Source organism: Juglans regia, chromosome 11, assembly GCF_001411555.2.
Source record: "Juglans regia cultivar Chandler chromosome 11, Walnut 2.0, whole genome shotgun sequence".
NCBI lineage: Eukaryota > Viridiplantae > Streptophyta > Magnoliopsida > Fagales > Juglandaceae > Juglans > Juglans regia.
Genome location: NC_049911.1, coordinates 14,546,799 through 14,562,154, shown reverse-complemented (window position 1 = coordinate 14,562,154; position 15,356 = coordinate 14,546,799). Strand labels below are relative to the sequence as shown.

Sequence of the window (15,356 nt, the reverse complement as noted above, 5' to 3'; positions counted from 1 at the left end):
TCCTCTCCGCGGTTTCATGGTATGAAATATTCCTACTGCTTGACAGAAATTGCACATGCATATTCTTTTGTCTGCTAATGCATTGCATATACTGCCATTAAGTTATTAATAGTAAGATAAAACATAGCTTGATAAACCTAATTTTAACGCTAAACTTGAAATAACACAGAACGCACACTAGCAAAACAAAAGCGAGCTGAAAAGAATAGTTGTTAACTTGCGCTAGAATGACATGAGAGAATACCAATCACAAAAAAGAAATTGTTACTTGAATTAGATACAAAGATTGGTGTCAACGAAAAATTGGAAGTAAAACACGCTATCAGAGAAACGAGAAGACTCTGCTCCTCGATGATCTCACTTCACATAAAAATACAACTGATCAAGAAGACAAGGCCCTTCTTAATCAACAACAAATTGATTTCCAAACAATCATCCACCAACCAAATCATCCAAAGGGAAAATTTGAAGGTCAGCTGCGCAGAGGAGTTAACCTCCCTCTCCCTCCTCATAGTCGGACCTAAAAAGTGGCGAAGCATGAAATAGATTTTGAGGTAGTTATTCTTCTACATCCTCACTGACCTGATGTCCACCGTCCCCACCTCTTGCTGCTGCGTGTTTCCTATTTTTCTTGCTCTTGGCTTTCTTCGCCTTCAAGCGGCGCTTCTTCTCATTCGCATCAACCCATGTATAGTCTGATGGTATTTGGAAAGGGTCAACCTCATCCTTATATCGGTGACTGTCACTGTCACTAGATTGCCCACCACGACTCCCTCTCATCCATGAAATCCATGACGTGGACCCCTCTGATTCCTTGGACTTGGCATCCTGGAAATGTGCAGGGCTGGAGAGAGGGGTTGAAAACTCCTCTGATGGCTGAAGTTCTTCAAACTTAGTGAAAGTAACAAGGACTCTTATAGTGGGGACAATTGGGATTGCTATCTGCAGAAGAGAGTAAGATTTTATAATGATATACAAAAGTAGGAGCTAGAATGAATAATGAAAATATGATTACTAGTTTATGAGACACTACTCTTTGTTGAACAATGACAAATCAATCAAATAGGAAATTTGAAAGAGAAAAAAGGAAAAGAAAAAAACTCAGGATACAAATGAACTCTCAAGGGCTGGTATCAAGAGAGTGCTTAATACTCAGAATGATCTAGAAAGGAACCTTGGTTATCATTAACCCGTTATAAGTTATTAACCAAGCAATAACTAGCAGACTTATTATTATCTAAACGTGTTGGCCTATGATGCAATAGAAAATTGCACTTAAAATAATGAACGCCATTTATACACAGCAGCTTGAGAAAGCGCGGTCTCATTGTTTTGGATTGGTGCTTTATGTGTAAAAAGAATGGAGAATCTGTGGATCGTTTATTACTTCACTGTGAGGTGGCAAAGGTTTAATAGTATGAGATTTTTAGTAGGATTGGAATTGCCTATTGGCATGGGTCTAGGAAGGTGGTGGATCTTCTGGCTTGTTGGAGAGGTTTCCAGGGTAACCACCAAATCGCTGCCATATGGAAAATGATTCCTCTATGCCTTATGCAGTGAATTTGGCTTGTAAGGAATGGCCGAAGTTTTGAAGATACGCTTGCTGGAAGAGATTAAAGGTTTTTTCTTTCATATATTATTCCTTTGGGCTTCTGCTATTGTTCTTGATGGGGAAAATTTTCATGATTTCCTTCTCTCTTTCAAGATCCTAGATTGTAATTAGGTGTCCTCTCTTGTATACTCCCCATGTACTTGGGCTATGCCTAATTACTTTGCTATAATAAAATTTCTTTTACTGATCAAGAAAATGTATAAATCTAGTTTTCCCAACACAAATCAAACATGTAGGAGAAGTTTTAATAGGAATAATCAAATGCTTTGAGACTAACAAGGCCCTTAAACCAATCACCTCTTTCGGTACAGAGTACAATGAATTTACATCCTACATCAGACTCAACCATACAAGAAAATTTCTGAATTTCAATCAATTGCTCTATAATTTTTTTATTTTCTGCTCTTGTTCTTTTCCTATTGTTGTTTTGTTTTGGGGTTACTTGTGTTTGCCCACTTTGCTGACCCCAAGATTACTTTTTCATCCTTTTATCAGGCTCAAGATAATTCTAAAAAAATCTAAAATTAAATATGTTGCAAACCAAATCCCTGTTGCATCAAGAAAACTTAGGCTAAAAATGATTTGTCATTAGGTCGCCTGATTGCTACATGACTAATTTGGAAATTTCCATCACTGCCTAGTCCATCAGACTAATTTTTTTATAAGTAAATCTTAAGTGAAATTAGAAAAAAAAAATCCTTAGTGTTTGCCACTATGGAAATACAGATGTCATAGTTTCTTCACTTTCAATATCTCTCTTTTTATTTAAGATTTTTTAATGAAAAACAAAAAAGAGTTGAGTGATATCTTAAATGCCAGGACCTAAGTGAATGCTTTTGTAAGAAACCCTTAAATGCCAGAACCTCACCCAAGTGAATGCTTCTGCAAGAAACCCTCAGCAGCATGTGTAACAAAATGTATTTTCATATCTTACAGCAATATCAACAAGAAATTGATATGCTTCCAATTAGATTCACCAAATTAAAAACAAAACATATATCTTAAGTGAGAGTGCAACATTATGTTAAAGACCCAACCATGGATCCAGAAACCTAGGACTGTTGGATACTAATTTGGTTAAACCTTTAAGCCTCATGATCATAACATTCCACCACGCTTCTAAATCCGACATCCACGATGGCCCACTCTATCGACAATGATCCTGTGGTAGCCCTTTTTTCCTTTTGGCGACTACACTCATCTATCAGCATTCAATAACTTAACAACATGCCCATACATAATACTAAGGCATTTTAAGCTAGCCTATAGGCTGCCCCTTTGGTATCTTGAACTCCTGACGTGGCTCTGCTTTAATACCAATTGTTAAAGATCAAATCATTGATCCAAAAGCCCTAAGACTGCTGGATAATAACCTGGTTAAGTTTTTAAACCTTGGGATCATCACACATTATCATGTATTTCTATTTCTACACACATTATCATGTATTTCTATTTCTATTTCCACACGCTCTTCTATGACTGCTAGCACTGCTGAAGTCACAACATCCCGCAACAAGACCTCCCTCTTTTTCCTATTTCAATGCCTCCCCCACAAGTGCTTTCATTTAATTAAAACAGATTAAGATCACTTCAGTTAATATGATAACAGTCATATTTGACAGGACTTATCACGAAAGATGTTAGTAATGATAACAGAGATATAGAATAAATGTATAGGATTTCAACAGGTCTTCAGGAAAATATGATATGGTGATTTGACTAATGATAACAAATCTACTATAGTTCCTAGTTTCAATTGAGACGTTAAGTCTTGTAATTCTTTCTTCAATATAAGGTAATAATTAATCCAAAAAAAAACAAAAAACTAACTTGTAAAAGCTCAAATGTCAATAGTAATAGTGAAGAAATCAGTAGCAGCCATCCAGTCCAAAAGAAATCTCAAAACAATAGCTTATAAAAATCAGACCAATAACACTTAGAATACTCAAAGTTTGGGCACTCATTTCTTGCCATAAATACCTCCTTAGAGGAAAAAGTACCCACCTTCCAAATCATCTACTACCATGCTTACAGAATCTCCCATATTATGTTCATAGTAACCATGGAAAACATACAAACCCAGTTAGGAACAGAGAAATAAAATCAAATTCCAAATTTTAGAATAAAATTTAATATGATTTGCAAGTTTTACAAATGAAAGGAAAACTCAGTTCATTTCAAACGCTAGCTCCTAATTTCAAGTGAGACATAATAATGACTTCTAGAATTTTGGACAAAAACATAACTTTTTATGGAAAAGCAGACAGAAAAGGAGGGACAGCTAGCCGTTTCTGAATGAAATTTCTTTCAACCCTAGAAAAATTATTTTCCAAGTCCTCACCGCCATCAGAGAGACAGAGGATAATGACGATGATGAAGATCAAAGTGCTGAAATAAACTTGGACCTCAACAGAGATCCTCGGAATTTCTTGTTAAGAGAAAAAAGAGGCCTACTTATCGAAAAAAGAGAAAAAATAAATAAATAAAAAAGAAATTCATACTTTATAATCAATAAATAAAAAAGGGAAAAAAAATGAAGGAAGGTAAAGATATTTCATACTAAAAGCAGAAAGTGATATAAGCATATAGTAACGACTATTATAATGGTGATGATGATGATGAAGAAGAAGCTGAAGGCGATGAAAATACTTGAACCTCATCAACGATCCTCAGAATTTCTTGCAAAGAAAACAAAGAAAGGAAAAAAGAATTTCCAACTATGTAATCTACCAAAAAAAGGAAAACAAATGAAGGCAGGTGAAGAAAGGTAATAATAAAAGCACTTACTAAAAAAACGAAAGTCCATTATAAAAGCAGAAAGTAATATAAGCATATAGCAATGGGTATAATGCAAAATCATTCACTCGTAAATAGAAAAAAAAAAAGTTTAGCAAAGTCAATGTATCAACATTACCTTGACAGGAAACGTCCCAGGTGGAAGTTTAGTTGTCAAAAGTTCCCTGAGTCTCCTAACGGCTTTGACCTTGTTGGCCAAGATGTCAAGTAGAGGCAGTAGCTCATCTGTTTTCAGAGAAAAATCTGGTGTCAACCACAAGACTGGTCTCAAACCTTTTTTGTATTCACTCTCAAGCTTCGATTCACTAGTGGCCCCTTTCTTCTTTTTCTTCTTACTGCTTTTATCTTTTCCCTTCTTGGCATCCCCCATATCCTCCTTGCCAAATTCGGATGATGGTTTTTGATGATCCACTGGTTTCTGATTGCTACCTTCAGGGGCCAACTTCGAGAATTTCTTCAAAATCTTGGAGTCTTCAGGATCCTCAACAATACTCTTTGAACCTTTTTTGTTCCAACCGAACCAACTTTTCTTCTCTTTTGCACCATTGGATTCACCATTCTCATGGAAACCTACAGAACCATTTTCTTGGTATTCGACAATCCCATGTTCCTCATCCTCACAAAGACCATCTGAGTTCCCCATTCGTAGTGCAGAATCCAGTTGCATCCTTTCTTCAGCTGTCAAAACATCATCATAGTCATCATTGTTATCACCATTTGCCAACCGTTCTTCATCATCCACAGCAAAAAGTTCCTCATCTGTCATGGCACCAGGAACCCGCCTTGACTTCACACTCACCATAACGTGAAGCATATCATAAACTTTGGCCTTCCAATTTCCCACCATCTCAGTCCTCTCCAGTCGCCTCCAATTCAAATGGGGAACAAGCTCAGCCTGCGTAACATCAATACCAGGCCTATACATGTTTGTCTGTGACATCAATGCAACTTCATGTGCAACTTCTGCTTCTGTTGGTTGGGTGCCTGCACCTTCCAAAGCATTTGTAATTTCCTTCTCCTTATGGGAAAGAACAATCAAAGAACCCGGTGACAAAGTCACATTGCCATCCTCTGAAGAGTACCCTTCTCCGAGAAACAAAAATGTCTGATCCGACCTTTGAATCCGGAAACCATCAAAACCAGCAAGGGTCATATCAGCACGAAGATTAGAACCACGCTTCCAAATGCGGTAAGTATCTGATGGAGCAATACGACCAATAAATGGAATGACTGAGCTCTCAAAATGGAAAGTTATCTCCATGTAAAAATCACGAATACGAGCCATTGAGGCAACAATACGTGGCAGTCTACGACACCATTTTGCCCAAGCGAGAGGTTGGTAATGCCTTGCAATGATCAGTGCAATTGACTCTTCCCTAGTACACACTGCCTCCTGGAGAGCACTCCAACCATTCTCATTCTGGAGACTCCAGTCCGCACCAGCTGCCATCAAAATCTCTGCAGAGGTGGCGTCTCGGAGGCGTACTGCAAGGTGCAAAGGAGTCTCACGCCCTGGAACATCACGACGATCAATAACAGTTGAGACGGCATCAGCCTGGAGCTCAGCAGCAAGAGACTCCTCTTCAGTATTAACTTCTCCAGCCTTGGCGAGCCGTGGCAGGGTAGAGATAATTCGCCTTAAGGCGGCATAGTCACGGCGCACCACCGCCAAATGAACTGGACTATGAGTGTATTTTGAAAAATCTTCCATTGATTCTCTTTCTGTCTCTCTTTCTAATTCTAACTATATGGTTCCTTCCAGTTTTGGCTGAAAATGAAGTTATAGAGCTAAACTTCAACGACAACCACAGACGAATTTCAGGTATTCAAGAACAATAAAGAAGAAGAAAGAAAACCCAGAAAAAATCAGGATTACTCACTATTTTAGCCCTCTTTGCCTTCAAACCCTGTTATATGTCTGGAGATTCCTCAAAGGGGCAACCAATTTAGAAGAAATCAAATCCAAAATTTATTGCCCAAATTTCTTCGCTAAGGAGAAATTATCCACTTATTTTTGTCTCTCAGACTCTGAAACCCACTTACACAGTTTGTTCTTGAGCTCCGTCATAAGAAAGCCGTCACAGGGCTCAAATCTGTACAAGAGAAAACAAAAATTCAAATGACAATTAAGCTCAAATCACAAAGAAAATCATCCTTGAAAATCTAAACTAAGATTAGCAGCAATTTTCTTTAAAAAAACAAAACAATCTTTCTCCCTCGCTCCTCCTTTCTCCCTGCTTGATTACTTGAAAGTAGCGGAAAAGGAAGGCAAGTATATTCCGGACATTTTTTAAAAAGAACAGCGAAGCTATAATTTTTTTATAACCAAAGCAAGAAAAGACACGATCCAGATTTCACTTTCTTTTCCTATTTCTTTTTCCCCCATTTTCCGAGCAACCAAACAGAAATAACTTTACTCGTTTTAACCAAAGAAAAAAGATTAAAGGTAGGGCAACAATCCAAGAAAGTACCTGAGAAAGCGCCGCGTGAGAGACTCGAGAATTTTGGAGACCGATCGGTTTCACTGAAGGTCTTCTGCTTCGACTCCAAAATTAGAGCTAAGCTAGAGAGAGAGAGAGGATAGAGAGAGACAGAGAGAGGAGGAGGGAGAGAGGAATAAATCGGACGGTTGGTGTGGAGTTTCAGAGATGCGATCTAACGGTGGGGACAATCTTCACTCACAATGCGTACTGTAAGAACTTTAAACCATTAATTGCTGACAACAACAAACAGCAGAGCTCCCTAAGTACATACTCGAACTCGTCCTCGAACTCGTTCTCCCGACTCGTTCTCCCGACTCAGATCTGTCTGTGTCTATCACTCTCTCTGCGTCTCTGCAATCTCAGGTGGGAGCATCGTCGCTTTTGCTTTGCTTTTTTCTGAATTGCCCTCAGTTTTTGCCCATATTTACCAAAAATGTCGCCCTCACCCGCACTCATTCTTCTTCCCCGTCGTCATCCTTTCGGTCTCCACACGTTTAAATTTTTTTTAAACAGTTTAGAAATAAATTAAAAAATTAATTTTTGAAGTAAAAATAATATAAAATTTCATATAATTTTTTTAAAAAATTATGACTATATCTTTTATGCATTTTCACGAATAAGATTAAAGGATAATGTAATAATTATTTTAAAATTATATAAGTATTTTTATCTGTTGATAATTTCCTTTAAGATTATAATTACAATTTACATAATTCAAAAATATGCGTTTAATAACGTACTATTTATCTTATTTTTGTCTTGATTTTGTCTGCCTTTTCAGTAAAAAAATTTACTAATACAAATAAAATAAGCGATATCCATTTATAGATGGAGTATACAAAACAAACACCTAAAAATATCCTAAAAGACTTGAAAAAGAAACTAGAAAATCATGAATAATAATTTCATTAAACACAATAGCAAAAAACCAAAACAATAAAGTATGCATAAAAAGATTTCCGAAGTGCATTGAGTCTTCAAAGCATCAATTTTTCATTTCCATCTAGATATATCATATAAGGTATAAATGAATCATTTTCTAAACCGCAACCGCCTGATAACAACAGTGAAGCCCTTTTCAGCTAAGTAAGAGATTCACCAGTCTCAAAGGTATCGCCCAAGCAATGTCAAATATATTACCTGGTTTGGATAGTAAGTTGAGATGAAATGCAATAAAAATCGAAAGTTAAATAAAATATTATTAAAATATTTTTTTAGATTTAAAAAAATTGAATTATTTATTATATTTTATTTAGAAATTTAGAAAAATTGTAACGATTAGATTATATAAAATGAGTTGAGATGATTTGTGAAAACAAACCAGACCTCTCATCTTATAACACGCTTGTCATCTTGCAATGTAAAAGTAAATTATCCACAACAAATTCTCTTTTGATAATATTGTGTATTTAACAGTTTTATGAAATCATAAAGATTTTTCCACTTCCATTAGGTTTTTTTTTTTTTTTAAATGCAAAGTATTTGTGGTGTGACAGAGAAAGAATTGATGGAGGTGTGGCAGCTTGCATGTAATGCAGCTTCATATGATAATTTATTCCATTTGTTGATGAGTTAAATGTGTAAATGTAAATATCGAGAACAGTAAACATATACTTTGTAGTTTAATTAGTATTCTCATAATTAGAATTAATGCAGTAGAACGGAAAATTGAAGATAAGGCCAAAAAAAAAATGAAGAAGATAAAACATAAAAACATAGGATGAGAAAATGAAGATAGAACTGACAAATGTTATAGGACGAGAAATTGAAGATAGGCCGAAAAAATAAAAATAGGACTGAAAATGAATATAGAACGGATAAAAGAAGATATGGTGGAAAAATACAATAGAACGAAAAATTAAAAATCAAACAAAAAATGAAAATAGGACAAAAAAATGACAAATGAAGATGATAGGGGTGCAACACTTTGCCTCTTGAAGTGAGAGCACTTCGCCTCCTTAGAGTCCGAGGCGAAGAGCTTGCTCTTCAGAGGTGCTCATCATGGTGCAAGCATTTTGCCTAGCGAGATGCTTCTTTAGGTCGCGATATTTTGCCCTTCGCGGTGCTCACCTAGGGTACAATGATTTTTTTTTTTTTTCGCCTTTGGTTGCATGCCAAGGTGGCGAGTTTTCCTTGACAGTGCTTCTAATACCTGGTGGATTAATCAACTATTTTATAGTTGAAATAGTATTTCCAGAACTAGAATTTACAATAAACTAGTAATTAATTATTTATCCTCAAATAATAATCTAAGTAATCTTTGTTATATTTTGTTGCAAGTAGTTCATATTAGTAATGGATGATGATGCATATCCTTTTATCAAAAGGAAATAGAGCTCATTTTTATTTCTTAGTTTAATATTCATCTATAGATCTTTTTATTTTCAAAAATTTTTTTTATAAAAAACGAAAGATGGGAGGCCGAAATGTTGCCCAAACCTATCCAACAGTGTAAGAGTGCCAAGAATAAGGTTCTCTAACACAACCGACCTGAAGAAAAGAAAAACAAAGTGGGCGGTCGCAATAACCATTCACTCTATCAAATAGAGGATAAGATTTCCCCGACGCAACAAACTTGAGCAAGAAGAAAAAAAAGTAAGAAAAAAAAATGTAAAATAGCCTGCAATTCTAAGAGTTGAAGTGATTAAAGTTTGGGTAGCAGAGTATTCTGATTATTTATTATTTTATTATTATTTTATTTTTTATTATTTTATTATTATTTTATCGGTTTTTTTATTCATAAACTAATTGTTTAACTAATATTTACTTCTTCGACTTTTAATTAATTGTTACTTGCTATTTATTCCATTAAATGAAAATGACTTAAATTGGCAAACTTGTGCCCTTTTTCCATTACACATTGTGTTTTGCATGCTTGTATAATTGATATTGTTTTAAGCATGTCCTTATAACAAACTGGTGCAGTTATGGAGATAGTGTTAGTTAATTTTTATGACTAAAAGTCTCAACTAAAGATGTTCCAGTCCTATGATTGGTATCAGGTCAGATTATCAAAGAGTGTAATACATCTAATGATGGATGTAATCCTTGTGGGGATGCATACTACCTATAGTCAAGCACAAGAAGTTTTAGGATACATGTGGATGAAGGTCAATCATAAGACCAGTCACAAACCATGCAAGGAAACCTTAGGGCCCTCTCAAATCTCTCTTGCTCCCTGACCACTTCCATTCTCTCCTCACTTTTCCTCTCAAGCTCTCACTCTCTCTATCTCTCTCTCTCTTTCTTGCTCGCCCACTCACTAGTCCATTTTCCTCGAACTTTCCCACAATCTCTGAAGTTCACCTATATAAACACACTCAAAACACTATCATACTAAAAACCTCTCATCTTTCTTTAGCAACCTAGACTTACACTACAAGAAAATTGATTATTTGATTTCTAGCGAAATGATTATTTTAAGTTAAAATGAGTCTATTTTCGTCACAAATAGTTATTTTCGTTACAAAAAAAGTCACAAATACCCATTTTTCTTGTAGTTTTGGGAGTCTCATTTTGAGCTATTTCAAGGGTATGAACCTACTCTCATGTTCTCTTCTTGTTTCAAATTTTAAAGGTTTGATCATGAGTGTGCTTGAAAATAAGTTTTTTATGGTCAAGTATGAAGTTCTTGATGTCAAGGATTTTGGGTGTGCTTGTTTGAGCTTCTCAGGTGTGGGTGTTGTCAATCTATACTTTGGAAGTCTTAAAAGTTTTGATGTTTTGAATGTAAGAGTGAGGTCAAAGGATTGTTTTGAAGGTCGAGAAATATGATTTTTCTTGAGGTCTAGTGGTGACCCAAAAAGGGTTTTATTTTCTTGAATCTATATTTTCGATCAAATGAGAACTTGTTTGAGTTTTCATTATGATAACCAAAAGAAAAATGGTCTTGAAGGGAAAAGGTCTAACCTTGATCCAAGTTTTGGATTACTTCGTTTTGATATGAACTCATAAAAGAAAATTATACTTTTATTATGTTTATGGTTGATGTGATCTCGTATTGAGATTTAAGTATAGTCTAAGATTCTTATTAATGAAAAGGTTAAGTCTTTTGATCATGATATTGATATATGGTTTTGGTTGGAGTAATATCAAGGGCTTTATGTATATTTCTTGTGATATATGGCCCTAGATCATCTCGGTTTCCTTGAAGTATGATATAAAACCATTGTAAGAAATGAATTAAGAAGTTTCGGTATGTTTGGCTATGCTTGAACCGAGAGTTGTCATGATATTAAAAAAAAAACAATATTAGAATATTAATGTGTTAAGGAGAATATAATGGAAGTTGAGTTATATATGTGATATTAATTTATGAAAAAATATAGATATAAGTTATTATTAGGAGCATCCATTTTGCACACATGATGTGGCATCATCTAGACCACACATCTCTCCAAATGAATGTTGAGAACAATTAATTAGAAGCAGCTACGCAGTAAGTGTAAAGTATGCATTGTTATAGTAACTTCTTTCTAACATTACTCTTAATTTATTATGTAGAGTAATAAAATGGTAGTAAAAATAATATTATTTTATTAATAAAAGTCGAATTGTAAAAACAATTTTAAAATGTATCATTAGCCTTTTGGTACCGTTTTATCTAAATTATACCAAATACTTTATTCCATTAAATCTAGCTTGGTAGTGGGGAACTTTCTTCGTCTTTCTTTTTTTTTTATCTTTCTTTTTCAACTGCGGGACAGTACTGGAAAAGATAAGGGTTTCAGTACCTTTAAATATGTGATTAAATATAGCAAACGAAAAGTTGAATTTCTCTTAATAAAGTAGTTTCGTATTAATCATGACAATGGATATTTATTATTACGACCAAAGCTTTATAAAACTCTTGTGTTAATTAAATTGAACAAAGTGGCGTTCTTACTCTCGAGGGGTAAAGTAAAACTGCCTCCCTTTATTTTATGTAAATAAGATAAGTTGAGTTGAAATAAAAATTAAAAATTAAATAAAATATTATTAAAATATATTTTTTTAATATTATTTTTATTTTAAAATTTAAAAAAATTAAATTATCTATTATATTTTATATAAAAATTTAAAATAATTATAATAATTAAATAAAATAAAATAAAAATAATTGTGAAAACAAACCAACTCCTAAATGTAATATATATTTCTCCCAAAAGTTTGATAGTAAATCTTATTATTATTATTATTTAGGCTACGAGGCATATATATATATATATATATATATATATAAATACACACCACCGACAGTCAGCCAAGTTGCAATCCAAAAGTGAGAGGTTAATGAACCACTGACCAATTAGGAGCCACCAAAGCCACACGTGTTATCCTGTTGGCTTATACCTTAGTTGCATGTGTATATTCCTTTATCCGAAGGATAATTCCTCCGTCTAGTTCATTGGTCAGTTTTTAGGTTAGTCAAGGGTATGTTTGGGTAATGAGATGAAATGTAAATTTTATAAATAAGAGTAAAATTATTTATGAATAAGAATGAAATTATTTGAGTTAAAATATTTTTTTTTGAAACATCAAAATACTTCTTCTCATTTCATTATCATATGAAAATCAGGTACAAGGCATCTCTTTCTCTATAATAGAACTTGTCTCCATTAGACCCTCTTCAATCCAGCAAGTCTCTCCATCCACATGTAGTGCCATCTTAGCTATCTCATGAGCTACACTATTCCCCAGTAGTCTTTGGGTCAAACTGTGTCTTATATCTTCCTTCAATTGTCTCATCCATGCATATGTAACCTCCGTACTCTTTATCTCCTTTATTAGTTTTCGCGCATACTTTCAAAGATGACTTTCTTAATATTTAGCTCACTACATAACTCGATGGCCCTCCATAATGCATAAGCTTATGCTAAGTCAGGTTCTCTAGTGAAATCCTTTGCAGCACACAAAGCAATTATAATCTCTCTTGTGGTCTCTTGCTATTACTCCTTCTCCCATTTTCTAATTTTTCTTATTCATAGCAGCATCAAAGTTGATCTTTGTATAGCCTTCAATTGGTGGTAACCATCTAACTTCATCCCTCCTCTAACCAGTTCTAACCTACTGCTCCTCGTTCCCCCTTTACATTCCTGAAACATTTTAAGGTTAGATAAGGCACTTTGTATAACTTTATTCAGGGCTATCCAATCTTTCCTCAAACAGAGATATGTTTCTTCTAAACCAAATGCCTTTAAAAATCACAACAATTTCCTCTAATTTATTCTACTCGAACCTTTACTGCAATCTTTCCTATAATTGAAAAAAATTCAATGACTCATTGCTCCACTTTTAAACAACACTTTGTTTTTCTGCCCACACATCCCTTGCACCTGGACATAACCACAACACATGTTGAACCGTCTCCTCCTCCCTGCCCTCCCTACAACATATTGGACATGTTGCCTCATCAACTACCTTCTTTTTCTGTAAATTTTCTTTTGTAGGCAAGATTACATTTAAGGCCCTCCACAAGAATTACTTTGCTAAGCTAGGGATATTCAAACCCCAAATCTTCTCCCATACATATTTATGTGTCTGTCTAGATGAACGTTCCCCATGCTTTCCATCTTCTATACTTTTCCATAAGTGATAAGCACTTTTGACAGTAAACTTTCGATCTTTTGTATGTCCCCATATTGCCTTATCTTCCTCCCCTCTTCTACTCAATGGGATGATACAAATCTAGATAGCTTCCTTTCTATCAAAGATGTCATGTATCAGTTGTTCATTCCAACATCTAAGCTCCTTATTCACCAAAGTACTCACTTTCATATCTCCATTCAATATTTTAACAGGTGACCTCACTATTGAAGAAAAGGTCTGAGGTATCCACTTCTACTTCCATATAGATATACTCTTACTAGTACCAACCCTCCATACAATACCTTTTATCAAATTATCATGTGCTGACATCAAGCTCCTCCACATAAGAGAGTGATTACCTCCAAACTTAGCTTCCACAAATTGAGATTCCTTTAATACTTTTCCTTAAACACTTTAGCTAATAGTGTGTTTGTGTTCTGCTGCAACCTCCAGCATTGCCTAGCCAACATAGTCCTATTAAAAATCTCAATGTGAAGAAATCTCATTCCACCATTTTTTTTCCCATCTTTTCTCATCTCTTCCAATGTATACCCTTCCCTTCTCTCTTGTAGTTCCACCAAAATTTGGATAGTAGAATATTTATCTCCTGGTACAGTCTTTTTGGAAGCAGGAAAACATTCATTGTGTAAGTGGGAATAGATTGTAACATAGCTTTTATCAACACCTCCTTCCCAGCTGTGGATAGAAAATTGTTTTCCCAGCTATTGATCTTCTTCCATATCCTCTCTTTTATACCCCTGAAAGACTAGTGCTTTAATTTGCCAATCATGGTTGGTAGACCTAAGTACTTGCCATAATCCCCACAAATAACTAATCCAGCTTCTTGCAGCATTTCTTGTTTGACAAGATCTCTAGTGTTAGAGCTAAACAAAATAGAAGTTTTATGTCTATTGAGTACCTGCCCAGATACCCTTTCATAAACCTGCAAAATCTCTTGGATTGTCATCCAGTCCTCCATACTGGCTTTATTAAAGATCACACAGTCATATGCAAACAACAAATGTGTGACCTTTGTACCACCTCTAACGGCAGCCACACCTCTTTCCATTTTGTTCAGCTTTATATAATAGAGAAGAACTCAGTCCTTCAGCACACAAAATGAAAAGGTAATGTGACAATGGGTCCCCTTGCCTCAATCCTCTTGTTGGTTTGAAGATGTCTCCTGACTTTCCATTCACCACTACTAAGTATGAGATTGATTCCACACAAGTCATACTAATTGAATCCACTTTTCTATAAACCACATCCTTCTCATCATAACTTGTAGAAACTGTCATTCTATTCTATCATACGCCTTTGACATATCCAACTTTAATGCCATATTTCTAGTATTTCCTTTTTTTCCTTGACTTCATTGAATGTAAAAGTTCTTAAGTCACCATTACATTATCCGTTATAGATCTCCTTGGTACAAAAGCACTTTACTGCTATAAATAATGTGAGGTAACACTTTCTTGAGCCTATTTGCTAAAGCTTTTGCAATTAGTTTATAGACTACATTACACAATGAGATAGGCCCTAGTCATTTATAGACACATGGGCACTGATTTTAGGCATTAGAGCAGTATTTGTGTGGTTTAACATACAAGGCATACTTCCCCCATTTAGAAAATCAAGAAGAACCTTACATACCTTAGGCCCCACAGTAGTCCAGTGCTCCTGATAGAACCCAGCACCAAAACCATCTAGTCCTAGTGATTTGAATGGGCTCATTTATTGCAGTGCTTCAGATATCTCCATAGCAGTGAAAGGAGCCTCAAGAACTGAGTTCATCTCATCTGTCATCATTTGATCAATGCACTGAAGGCAGCCATCTATTTCTGCTAAACTTGGTACTGTTGTAGTGTATATTACCTCGAAATGATTCTTAAAATCCT

At 35.0% G+C, this 15,356-nt stretch overlaps 1 protein-coding gene across 3 annotated transcripts; it reads right to left on the bottom strand.

Moving 5' to 3' along the window:
• Positions 1 to 204: 204 nt before the first annotated feature.
• On the bottom strand, positions 205 to 7,320 carry LOC108985502 (ankyrin repeat domain-containing protein 13A). Of its 3 annotated transcripts, none has more exons than XM_018957822.2 (4): positions 6,880 to 7,320; positions 6,289 to 6,501; positions 4,527 to 6,196; positions 205 to 942 (listed from the first exon to the last, which is right to left on the bottom strand). In XM_018957822.2, the coding sequence occupies exons 3-4, from the start codon at positions 6,117 to 6,119 to the stop codon at positions 559 to 561; spliced, it is 1,977 nt and encodes a 658-aa protein (XP_018813367.1). In that variant the 5' UTR covers positions 6,120 to 6,196; positions 6,289 to 6,501; positions 6,880 to 7,320; the 3' UTR covers positions 205 to 558. The 3 variants fall into 3 exon arrangements, with proteins under 3 accessions (XP_018813367.1, XP_018813365.1, XP_018813363.1); XM_018957820.2 differs by having other exon boundaries at positions 4,527 to 6,176; XM_018957818.2 differs by having other exon boundaries at positions 4,527 to 6,501.
• Between the last annotated feature and the right edge of the window lie 8,036 nt (positions 7,321 to 15,356).

What these genes read in the sequence shown, in the direction of transcription:
- LOC108985502 (XM_018957818.2), bottom strand. Translation starts at nt 6,119, where the DNA reads ATGGAAGATTTTTCAAAATACACTCATAGTCCAGTTCATTTGGCGGTG. An exon ending in CTGGGACGTTTCCTGTCAAG is followed by an intron (nt 943 to 4,526) that starts GTAATGTTGATA and finishes TCTCTTCTGCAG; the next exon opens with ATAGCAATCCCAATTGTCCC.